This window comes from Haliotis cracherodii, unplaced genomic scaffold, assembly GCF_022045235.1.
Source record: "Haliotis cracherodii isolate W230 unplaced genomic scaffold, xgHalCrac1.p SCAF_18, whole genome shotgun sequence".
NCBI lineage: Eukaryota > Metazoa > Mollusca > Gastropoda > Lepetellida > Haliotidae > Haliotis > Haliotis cracherodii.
In genome coordinates this window covers 18971714-18984622 of record NW_027266273.1, presented here as the reverse complement: position 1 = coordinate 18984622, position 12909 = coordinate 18971714, and the positions used below count along the sequence as shown (strand labels likewise).

General features: G+C 37.9%; 1 protein-coding gene across 1 annotated transcript in view; it reads right to left on the bottom strand.

The window, feature by feature from the left end:
- The window catches only part of LOC139465849 (bone morphogenetic protein receptor type-2-like), a 91292-nt gene that overhangs the window by 16288 nt on the left and 62095 nt on the right, over positions 1-12909 (bottom strand). Inside the window, exons 3-4 of the mRNA XM_071247802.1 lie at positions 6752-6934; positions 4218-4769 (exon numbers count right to left, since the gene is read on the bottom strand). Coding sequence (XP_071103903.1) covers positions 4218-4769; positions 6752-6934 — 735 coding nt within the window. The remainder of the gene's footprint in view (positions 1-4217; positions 4770-6751; positions 6935-12909) is intronic.

Genomic DNA, 12909 nt, shown 5'->3' with positions numbered 1-12909 from the left:
TTATCTTCATAAGTCCTGTCATTGGCTTTGTCATCATATTGTTATCTTCACAAGTCCTGTCATTGGCTTTGTCATTATATTGTTATCTTCGTAAGTCCTGTCATTGGCTTTGTCATTATATTGTTATCTTCGTAAGTCCTGTCATTGGCTTTGTCATCATATTGTTATCTTCGTAAGTCCTGTCATTGGCTTTGTCATTATATTGTTATCTTTGTAAGTCCAGTCATTGGCTTTGTCATCATATTGTTATCTTCGTAAGTCCTGTCATTGGCTTTGTCATTATATTGTTATCTTCATAAGTCCTGTCATTGGCTTTGTCATTATATTGTTATCTTCGTAAGTCCTGTCATTGGCTTTGTCATTATATTGTTATCTTTGTAAGTCCAGTCATTGGCTTTGTCATCATATTGTTATCTTCATAAGTCCAGTCATTGGCTTTGTCATCATATTGTTATCTTCGTAAGTCCAGTCATTGGCTTTGTCATCATATTGTTATCTTTGTACATTCATCCAAACTTGTGTTGTATATACCGGTATATATCATGATCAATATATAAATATATTAACTTTATGCACTTACTAAGCATTCACCTGATGTAGGCGTAAGAAGCAGCTCTGAAATGTCATGACAAAGAGTAAAAGAAGTTGCTATCTATAAAAAAAATGATGTATTTATATTTAGTTCTTGTTAACTCTGTTCTGCAATACTCTCAGCTCCAATAGTTTCACCCTGTCTAGCAATAATTGTCGTCATAAGTCATGACATCTATTCTTGTTTCTCTGAGAAACACTAGTGAAGACTTTGATGGCATGCCTGATTACAGTTTGAAGTGGGCTTGCTACATTATACATTAACTCTCCACTTTCAACTCATAACATTTGCTTATCTCCAGTTTGTAATAGAAACAAGAAAACATCTTTAGAATTTGAGTTGTTAACGTCAGTGCTGATTTTCAAAAAGCATGCACTTCAAACAGAATGCACAAAATCTACAGCATGGAGAAAGGGAGAGTGACTCCTGAAACAATAATAATTACGGCATCAATTTTTTATCTCAGCCTTGACAAGTATGTCTTAGATAAGCATGCAAAGCTTTATTATATACTTCAGTGTGAAAGACTGAGTTTTCTGAAGTTGAGAAAAGTGATATTTTCATTGCAGTGAACATAACACCTGATATTTCACTGCAGTGAACATAACACGTTGACAGAACTATGTTGGCCTACACGAGACAGCTCGCACACAAACTGTTGATTTACGTCAGTTCAATGTTGACAAGTCATATAATGACAGATGGTCATTTATGTAGTTAATACCGATTCTTACCGTTTGTTATTTTGTTGAAAATGATTTGTATTAAACTGTGAATTTCTCTTCTGATTTGTCAGTTGATACTTTACGTTTGGCAAAGCGCCATTTTGTTACTTGAATTGCGAGTATTCTTTCGCTTCGAACAACCATCTCATTGATTTGAAATTTATTTTTTGATGAAGTTGATTTTGTATATAATCATATCCAAATATATACTAAAGAATTTTAGTGACATCAAATATTTTTGGTTACTTTTGTTTATATTTTTTAAGACGGAACTACATTTTTAGTCGTACTTACAGGGGGTGGAAAACCGTCCATGTGTGCTATGTAGGGAGAATTTACGCTTGAAGGTTTTACATTTGTAATGAAATAATTTAATCTTCCTGCAGACAACTACACCAAAAGTATATAATAAATAGGATATTTCATGTGTCGAGTGAAATATCCTCTATTTATTCATGTAACGTCAGAGTTTCTGAGAAAACTTATTCCAAGACAAAACATATTTTGCAGGAAGTACACAGCATGTGTTTGAGGGACAAAGCTGATTCTAATTCTGCTTCAACAGTGATTGTTTGGCTTCAGTTTCAAACCTCGAAATCTGTCACAGATTCTGCGACCAAAAATATTTCCAATTACACTGCAGTGAATTTATTGGGTTACAATGAAGCCGAGCCCAACACCTAAAGAGCGGTCTCATTAGGCCACAATTAATTATTTATTAGATTTTCAGCCAAACGTGTAAGAAACGCAAGGTGGGAGGTATCTGTTTTTTCTTCATAAAAAAAACTATTCATCAGAAATCAACTGAAGGAGGTGGTTCACTAGACTTGCACAAGTCTCTAACGTAATAAGTATTAAATCATAATCTCTAGATCATGTAAATAATAAGAACAAGTTGTCCTTATAATAGACTGGAGTCTTAGATGTACTGTCCACATATCTGGACTTGCCCATTAGGAGGATAGAATTCCGACACATCCATCGACTTATCCTTCAGTACAGCCGTGAAGCAAGCCTAGTGGTTTCCAACACGCATGAGTATGCGGTTGGACTATTTATAGGGTGTATTCACAGAGGAAAGAAAGAGGCCACACTACAATGATGTAACAAGCAGTGCTTGGTAGAAAGGCAGACAGGGCTGACATGTAATTAATTATGTATTTTGGCCTAAAAGACAACCTTCAAGGAGGCCTGGTGCTATTGCTATGTTTCGAATGTTTTTTGGCTTATCGCCAGTAATTTTTATAAAAATCATCACTTATTTCAATTCATTTCCTGAAGGAAGATCTATTATTTTGATATTTATTGGTTATTTTATGAATACACAAAAGGTTGAAGATATATTGCACCAAGTATTTATAACTGCAATTCAAATGTTTCCATAGGACCAAATGTCCTCTCAAGATAAATTGTTTCTCAGTTGGCCAGTGTCATTGAATTTTTGAACGTAGGAAGAAGATCAAATAGAAAGGAAAATATATCTAAGCAATAATTGCTTTGTATCTTCTTTGTGTGCTGACTATGTAGGCAATTGCCATTTGAGACTTCAACAACAAGCTATGCATCTATTGTTCGTTCATCTAAATGTAAAGTTCTAGACAGAAAACTATAAGGCTCATTGCAAATCAATCTATTGACCTTTTAAAAAAGAGATAAGACAAACAAATCATGTCCAGAATAAAACATTAGTTTTTATCCATCTGTTTATGCAACAGGCAAATCTAATCCCTAAGCACTTATTTGGTTTAATATCAAAGCTATAAGCTCAACTGTATTCACTCAGGCCACAATATTTGTTTGTTTGTTTGTTGTGAAACGCCACACACAGCAATATTACAGCTATATGACGACGGTCTGTAAATAATCAAATCTGGACCAGACAATCCAGTGATTGACATCATGAGCATCAATCTACGCAATTTGGATACAATGACATGCATCAACCAAGTCAGTGAGCCTGACCACCCAATCCCGTTAGTCGCCTCTTACGACAAGCATGGGTTCTTTCCTGGAATCTTCACGGGACAGCATAGAAGTATAAAAAATATACAATGGTTCATCTGGGTGTCAACATGGCTTACAGGGAATATATACACAGGTAACATCTATCAATGGATAACTCTTCAGCATGATTAAAATGTAGATACGATTATTAAATAAACTTCAGTTTTCTCAATATACCTAATTTTGAACTGTTATAAAAGACATTCATTCTGTACGTGTTGGGGTTTATGTAAAAGTGTTTAAGGATTAGCTATGATCTCTCTGTTATGAATAAATCCATCAATCAAATATTGTTTCTTGCAACAATATTTAAGTTGTATCACTGCCTGTCAGCTTAATGTTGAAGGAAAGAGAATGAACGTTTATCACTTTGGCAAACTTCAGGAGGATGGGTAAGATTCTGCCAGAGTAAAGGTCTTAATAGGAACATATCTGGGAATCTTGAGGTTACTGTCATCGTTGATATCCAAATAAATGTAGCATCAATAGGGATTAATTGATAAAGTTTAAACAAGAAGTGTACTGTCTACATATCTAGACTTGCCTATAGAATAGAAGGAAAGAGGATAGAATTACTACAAGTCCATGGACTTTCCTTTCTGTACAGCCTTGGAGCAAGGCTAGGCATTTGTATTTATATATTGTCATCTGAAAACTCCTCACAAAGTGAAATTAAAACATAAATATTCCATTATTTTAAGAACAAAATTATAGGATGAAGAGATTATGTCCCTTGTGTGTGTCCGCATCACAAATGTCATATATTAGGAATAAAATATATGTCATAATCTCGCCAAACGGTTGAATAAACAATTTATATTCCAAAAATGTGACATTTACAATACAGAAACACATTCAGCTAATAAATGTCGATACAACTTCCAGTGCTGACTCACCTCCTTTTGTAATATCTGTGTGCATGTGAGCCAAGCCCCTGCACACGGAGTAGGCCATTTTACACAGCGTCGGCCAGTCCAAGGTGTTATTTTTTAAGTAATTCGTGAGCGAACCAACAGGAACATATTCCAGTACCAATAAATACTGCATGAGTCCATCTTGGGACAGGCGCTCGTCTGCTCCAAAAAACTTCAAGAGATTATCGTGTTCCATAAATGGCAACCTGTAAATATTCCCCTCGTTTTGATAATACTGTCTATAATGTGGAGTGTATATTTTGACAGCAACCTCCAAGTCATTGAGCAGGCCCTTCCATACTTCACTGTATCGCCCTTTGCTTATGATGCTGCACATCTTCAAGTCGTCAATTTCAAACCCAGGGGGAGGCTGGGCTTCAATGTGTTGAAGAGGGTCATGGATGACACGTTTGTTGGTGACGAACATTCGATAAATTAAATAAACTATTAAGATAACAAGTGCCACGGAGCAGACGGAGACGAGGGAGATGATAATCGTTTTCTCACGATAAGTTGGGTCGGGTGTAGGGCGAACTGAAAGAAAAAGAGTCATTCATAACGACATACAAATTAGTGTTAATGGGCCCCGTTCCAAAAAGTGATCGTAGCACTAAGATGATCGTAACTCCCATTCTTTAGAATAGGCTTACGACAGTCGTAGCGCTAGCGCTTTGTGGAACGGGGCCCTGTGCCCCAAATATAGGGTCATGGCACTAAGCATGTGTACAAATGTATGTGTATTGCTTAATACTGCACTTGACCATGTTCCAGCTCTATCACACATACAGCTGTATTTTCTGTATAGTGCCACAGCACTGTAGCTCACCTAGATATGTAGTCAAACATATAACATATAACATATAACATATTTTAAATAAAGACATCCATCCACTGAGCAAAAGATTCTGTCATCACTGATATTCAAATATTTTCTGCATGGATAATTATAACTAATGCTAAAATCTAATGAACAAAATGTGATGTCATCATTAGGAGGACCATACATGCTAAAGCACAGCTCGCTCAGGCTGGCAATTACAGAGGCGAAGTTTAATGGCAAATATGCATTTTGACAAAATTATAGGAAAACATGGCCGTCAAGGGAGCTTTATGGAAAATTGGATTCAAACCTCTTCAACAAATTCAGGTGTGAGATGTGAGATTCACTGGCTCAGTGGTTTCTCATATGATCTTTACTGTGAGGGGAAATGTATTTGGAGAGAATTACGAGCACGGTCAAATACTAAAAATACCTCACAATATGGGACACATAAAGTCAAGTCCCGTTACTCCGACACTCGGTAATCCGACAATCGGCTTTATCCAACACTAATGAAGGGAACCAATACCCATAAATCAGACAGTACCACACTCCGTCTTTGACACGCCTAATTTCCAACGGACTGCTGAAATCACTCATGTATCAGTGTCGTTAATCCGACACCGTGATCAGCTTACTCTCTGGTCACATGACCATGTGTACACAGCCCTGTGAGCTGAGGCTGCTAGTGGCTGATACACTTTGGTGTACAGCTGTTAGAAGAAGAAACATCATTTAAAATGACTCGATGTTTAAGTAATGTCAATACATGAAATAAATCATCCAGACAATAGTATATATGAGCACATGTTTATCATGTTGATGTGATAAATGCATGGTACACACTCATCAAATTTCATAGACTGAGATCTAGTCTCTGAAATGAACATATCTTACAGAAAAAACAGTTGTTTAAATTATCTTAATAAAAATATAACAAAAAGGAACCCTGAGACTCTCTTCATTTTCAGATATTGCTGTAATCTAGACTTGCATGGGCTGTATTGAATATATCAGGGTCTGTATTACACGCTACAAATTTCATGACATCATGAAAAACAAGGTCTGAGTAATGGGCATATATAGGTTGGTTGGTTGTGTTGTTGTTTAACGCTGCACTCAGCAATATTCTAGCTTTATGACGGTGGTCTGTAAATAATCAAGTCTGGACCAGACAATCCAATGACTGATATCATGAGCATCGATCCACACAATTGGGATCGATGACATGCATCAACCAAGTCAGGTTTTCAATATGACTGCCTGAGCAACCTAATTGAAAATCAAATTCAGATCTCTTGAACAAAAAAATTAGGTGTCACCATTGGTGGGAACGTGTGTGAAGTTTCAGAGTCATTGGTCTACTGTTTCCTGAGAAGATGTTCACAACGCACGACAGCAGACAAACAGGTCATGACATAACTCACTTGACTTTCTGTCATTGGTGGGAACAAGTGTGTGAAGTTTCAGCGTCATTGGTCCAGGGAATCCTGCGAAGATGTTGACAACGCACGACAGCAGACAAACGGGCCATGATATGAGCTCATTTGACTTTCCGTCAGGTGAGCTAAAAACGTGTATATTTTGCTACTTTTACCATAGTCTTATTAAGTTGCTACATCTTATACCAAATTCATTTCAGAATTAAATAACATATGTTTCAACCACAAGTAAACTGTTACGTAAAGACTCTTACGTTGTATATGGGGCGCTTCTGAGGTGTGCATATCAGGCTTGTAAACATCGGTGACGTTCTCATTACATCTCTCCCCGCCTGAGCAGCAGCAGAACTTGGAGTACGCCTCAGACACTCGCTTGGGAGGGGTGTTGGACCGGCAAGACTTGTCAAAGCATTGGTTTTGTTCTCCAATCCAACATCCTGGAAACAAACAATTACACTTATAACACTGTACAGCTGCTTCCTCCCCTTCGTGCATGGAGTGGCTCAGACACTCTACTAAAAATATAGATAGGACTGGATTCATCTTGTGACAGATGCCCTGTTGTAAAATAGAGAGCCACGAGGCTCTGTAGCTCACCTGAATTATGAAGAAGGTGAGGTGAGGTGAAATGGACGTCGTGTCCAAGTTTAATGCATTTATATAGAGAATCTCACCCGAGTGTCGTTGATAAAAGTGGCAAAAATCCTCGGCAAGCCTCAGACTTTTTCCACTTTTATCAACTCGTGTTGATATATTTGATATCAAAAGACACAAGGGTGAGATTTTATTTATCATCCAACATCATTCTTCCAGCTTTTTCAATTTGTAAATAGTAATTAGCAGTGTCTTCAGTGTAAAAAGTACTGCTAACAGCTTCAGTAGCAGAGCCATTAGTGATGTCATTTGATTGTGACGTCATGGTAACCAGTGATGTCACAATGGTCTCCAAAGCATTGTGATGTAATTTCATTGCAGCGATATCTACAGTGTAGATATCGCTTGATCTCACCCAAGCGATATCTCCTGTGGGGGCCAGTTTTGGATGATAAATAGCGATGTGCAAGCACATGTGTGTGTGCGTGGCTGCTTGTACTAGTCCGGAGTGATACCGATTTATAGTGCCAGCCCACTGAGATAACATGAATATCCCACTCAGACACAGTATACTGACTCCGAGCTGACCAGTCGTTGTTTCAGCCCCTTAATATCGAGTGCCAGACAGGTTAACAACAAGTACCATCTTTTAAGGTCTTTTGTTATGGAGTGTCCGGGGATCGAATCCCGGCCCTTCCACTCTCCGAGCAGATGCTCTACCACTAGACCACGGAGGTGGTCAAATTAGGAAGAAATAATGGCAGACATGTTTAAAGTCAGATCAGAATTCAGCAGCTCCAGAGGTGGGAGGGAACGAGAACAGGTACATACATGGACCTCATTTTGAAACACTAAATGTTCATACATTTGGTAGTTATATATAGGCAATTGGGTAGACTAACAGTAAACAGATTACAACACTATAACTAATTTGGTCTTATATTATCACAATTACTGGAGAAGAATTGCCAAATCACAAACTGCCCATCCTTGACCAACCAGAGTTGGCTACAACTTGCACAAACAGGAGAAGCCCCTCCATAACCAAATCTCCAAACAATGTAACTTATACACTGCAATTTGCATCGTTATCCACTCGTTCGAAGCACCTGTAAAATTTCTAAAGATACAGTAAGATCAACTTGTACTAGTCCATATACAAAAACTAACTAACATCTACTGAAGATAAAGCCAAAATACAAGTTCAGGCTAGTACACACAAATGTTCTTGGCACAGACTGCCATGTCCTTCTGCCCAAAAAGCACTACCCATGACCTTGACCTTTGACCTCACAGCATGTGAGAAAAAGAGTTCCATGTGAAATAAGTCAATTGTTACAAGGGATATACTCAGATGCCAATAATCTTCAAGATAATCATATTCAAGAAGATATTACGATACAAATACATTGAACCAATACCTCAGATGTGACCTTGGCCCCAGACATAAATGCAATTACTGACATACGATGTGGTGGGATTTGTTGAGGAAGATGTAGATATGAAGTTCCATGCCAGTAGAATGCCTCGGAAACTAACCACCTTCAACAAATTTGGTCCTCATACACCCTTCATACGTAATCTGAAATTTCATAATTCAAAATAATATTTTGAATATGGTTGTCATGGCAGCCATACTGAAAATTCAACGACCTTGTGGTTTCAGAGAGAGATGTTGAAAGATTACAACTCACTGGCAGATGGATGAAGATCGATAACCTGCAACATGACTGAAATTTTCATGCTTGAATATTTATTACTGACAAAACTCCATCAATGGGGCCTTGTTCCATAATGTAATCTTAGTGCTCTGAAAGTAGTAATGACAATAATCTAACACAGACTTATGATAGTTGCAGCGCTAAGATCGCTTTGTTGCACTTCGGCCCAGATCGTAATATTATTAACCTTTCCGGATAACGTCACGCAACCATGAACAAGTGTCAGGTAATTTAGCTGGTCATATCAACAGTTTCCTGTTCCAAGAATCAGGGCAATATCTGGTCCTCAATAATTTAACCGTTATACACATATTCCCTTTGATTCTGGATTGTGGTACCTTTCGCAATGTGTAAATTAGGCTGAGTTTGGACTGTACTCGGACACCAATGATATTGTGTAAATTATTCAAATATGGCAAATGCAACTGGACAGCTCCAAGACACAAATACAGAAGTCGGCCCTTCCTCCCTAGCAATAATCAATATGAGATGATCAGACCAAAGGGCTGCCTTCTAACAACTGTCTGCGCTTGATCAAATTATACCACCAATAAGCTCAATAATATCCTCAAATACAATCTGCTTTGCACTGAGGCTCTTCATGAATGCCCATAATAAGCACTGACATCATACAGTGATAACATTTGCTACAATGTATAGCATATTCAGTGTCACTGTCTGATGGTTGCAGCTATTTAATAGTCCACTTGTAACGCACATAACTCCATCTGCAATGTTTGCCCAAAGCTCTGGGTTATAAGTTCCCCGGTCAATGGATCAACGTGCATTTGATTTTTCATTCTCAGCTCCCTGGGGAGTATACAACCCAAGCTGTTTGAGAGGCACATTACCATCTCATCCTACTGGGTACCCATTCACTGCTTGGATCAACTTGCATTTGATTTTTCATTTTCAGCTCCCTGGGGAGTATACAACCCAGGCACATTACCATCTCATCCTACTGGGTACCCATTCAATGCAGGGAGAACAGAGGCATATTTAAAACAAAGTCATTTGCTCCAGGAGACACAACATATGCTTTGGTTTGGGGCAGAACAGATGCCCAAGAAACTCTCAGGAGTCAAGCTAACGAACAGGGTCACCTATCTGAGGACCCTCTGCGACCAATGTTGCTAAACTTCGTCTGATTTGTGACACAGGACCATGTACCACCTTTGATCTCAGATCACAACTACCATACACCTATAGATACTCATGATATCAATCACTGGATTGTCTGGTCCAAACTTGTTTATTTACAGACCGTCGTCATATTAGCTTGAATATTGCCGAGTGTGGCATTTAACAACAAATAAACACTATCCCCAATCATCCAAAGGCACCAGTTCATCAAAAGGCTGGTCTGTACATCAAGTTTTAGGCAGTAATGTTCAACGGTTTAGGAGTTCTGCTCCACAAACGAGCACTACCCTCATTTTCAGTATATCATTAGTCCAACTTGCTGTCATAAAAACATAAAAATGTAAAAAAATTTTTTATAAAAATCCCAAATCATCAAAAGGCTCCAGTTCACCACTTGGCTGATCTGTACAGCCAAGTTCCAACAAGAAATATTCTACAGTTTAGGAGTTTTGCTCCAGAAACAAAACAGACAGAGGACACACATGGTGATCGCTATATCCTCACATTTTTCACACCGGGGGATAACATAAAACAGTATGCATTGCCACTACAATATATAACACATAAACTGTCTAGTACTACACTAGCATATTGTACAACATTGTCTGTGACGGATAGAATGTATAATACTATCATAAAAATCATTATGACAGTTAATATTCATGGAACCATTCTACGGTGCAACTGTTCTTACACTATATTGACCAATATAAACCATGATGCTCTCTTGCACACACTGCAAAGTGTCCTTGGTTTTTTTAAGATGTATCAACAGATCAGGACTGTGAAGTAAATAACCGAAAGATTTTATTACCAGTTATGTACAGAAAATCAAGAGCAGTGAGGCTCTCCACCACTAACAAGGCCAGAAATTGTCATGACCTTACCACAAGAAAAAAAATCAAGACCATTGAAGCTCTCCACCACTTTTAGCAAAAGAAAAAGTCAAGAATAATGAGGCTCTCCACCACTATCACAACCAGAAATAGTCAAGATATCTGAGGCTCCCCACCACTACTATCACTAGAAACAAATACAGCTGATACATTAACGAGACTCATCACTGTTATGTCAAGTGGAAATCAAGAGTGAGGCTCTCCATCTTAACAATGAAAAAATAGACCAACGAGGCTTTACATCACTAACATTTAAATAAAAGTCAAAAACTACACTAGACTGGGATAATAGAGCTTTTTTTGTTTCCTTAAATCTGCATTACTCAAATAATGACACCAGAAAGCAAAACACCTTTTCTCAGCTTCTACAAGAACTATTGCACTTATTCTTCATGATACAGCGTTGCAAAAAGGCGAAAAAACAATAACACCTTTTGCTAACTGATTCTTTTCATAAAATGCACTTAATAGTATGAAATATAACATCTGTTCTGGAGGATTTCATATTTTTCATAACTTCATTCTTGCATCTTTAATAGTGTTCACACTTCAGAAGACTATGGCTCCTTGGCATAATCTGAATGTTAAAAGAACTATAAAGGGGATCTTTAGGTAAAAATACAAAGTGAAATGCTGTGTGTCACACAAATAAATCAGACAGCAAACGATAACAAAAGTAGGTGATTATCCTTTGTATCACACAAATAAAGTGGACAGTAAACAAGAATAACAGCGGATTCAAATCCTTCATTTTACACTAATAAAATAGACAGTAAACAATAGAAGCAGGTTCAAATCCTTTTTATCAAGCTCATAAAATGGACAGTAAACAGCAATAACAGCAGGTTCAAATCCTTTGTATCATGTGAAGATCCGGGGTAGAATAGGTCTTCAGCAACCCATGATCGCCGCAAAAGGCGACTATGCTTGTCGTAAAGGCGACTAATGGGATCGGGTGGTCAGGCTAGCTGACATGGTTGATGCTTGTCATCGATCCCAAGTGCATGGATCGATGTTCATGATATCAATCACTGGATTGTCTGCTCCACACTCGATTATTTACAGACCGCCGTCATATAGCTGGAATATTGCTGAGAGCGGCGTAAAACAACAAACCAACCAACCTTTGTATCACACTAATTCCTAGCCTCTGACACATATAGCCAGGATGTGTGCCATAACCTGTTGATACCGGTGCATACGGACCGTATCAGCACCTTTGGCTATTGCTCATAATTACCTCTAAAGTGCATCACAGTTGTTGCACTTTTACATGCTAGATACATTGTTACCTTGTTCTGTGGCATGGTGAGAGAGTAATTACATGTCAGGACTGATAAGGCATGTACTCCTGGTCACATGCAGTAACTGCTGGCATGTCCACGATACACATAATAGCCACAGTTTTTGCAATAGCTGCCAGTATTACAAGGATGTTCCCCTACTTAAAACACATCTTTAACTTTTACACTTCGATAAAACATTCTCTTGTGGATAATATCTGAAAAATAAACCAGAACTCTCTGTAGACTGTATATGTGCTGTCAGTTGCCCTTGCATGATGCATGAGGAATATGTTCTCTGCCACTGCTGCATGTGCATCAAGCTCCGTCGCAAGCTGATATTTACAATGCATGGTACACAGCTCTTCATTGTTTTGTGGGGTCCTGATCTAGTATTTTACCAATCGCTTGCACATTGTAAATACATGCTGAAGGGAATTATGGGAAATATTGAGCCCTGAGCAAGGATATATATGTTGACCTGATTTGTTTTCTTGTCAAATGTTTATCTAATTGCTTTAAATATGAACATTGTCATAGATAACCTGCTGTAAACACAACTGCTGTAAACATATACATACTATTTTTTTAGCTTTTAAGAATTGTGCAAATATTTGAAAATATTTAACAATTAATTTCACACCGTACCTTCATGTGTCCCATAGCTGATCTATCTTGTGATTCTCAGCTGTTACACATATACTGTTTCTGCTATTTATGTTAATCCTACCAAAATAACAACATCGCATACATTGTTGAATGTGTGAAATGACCA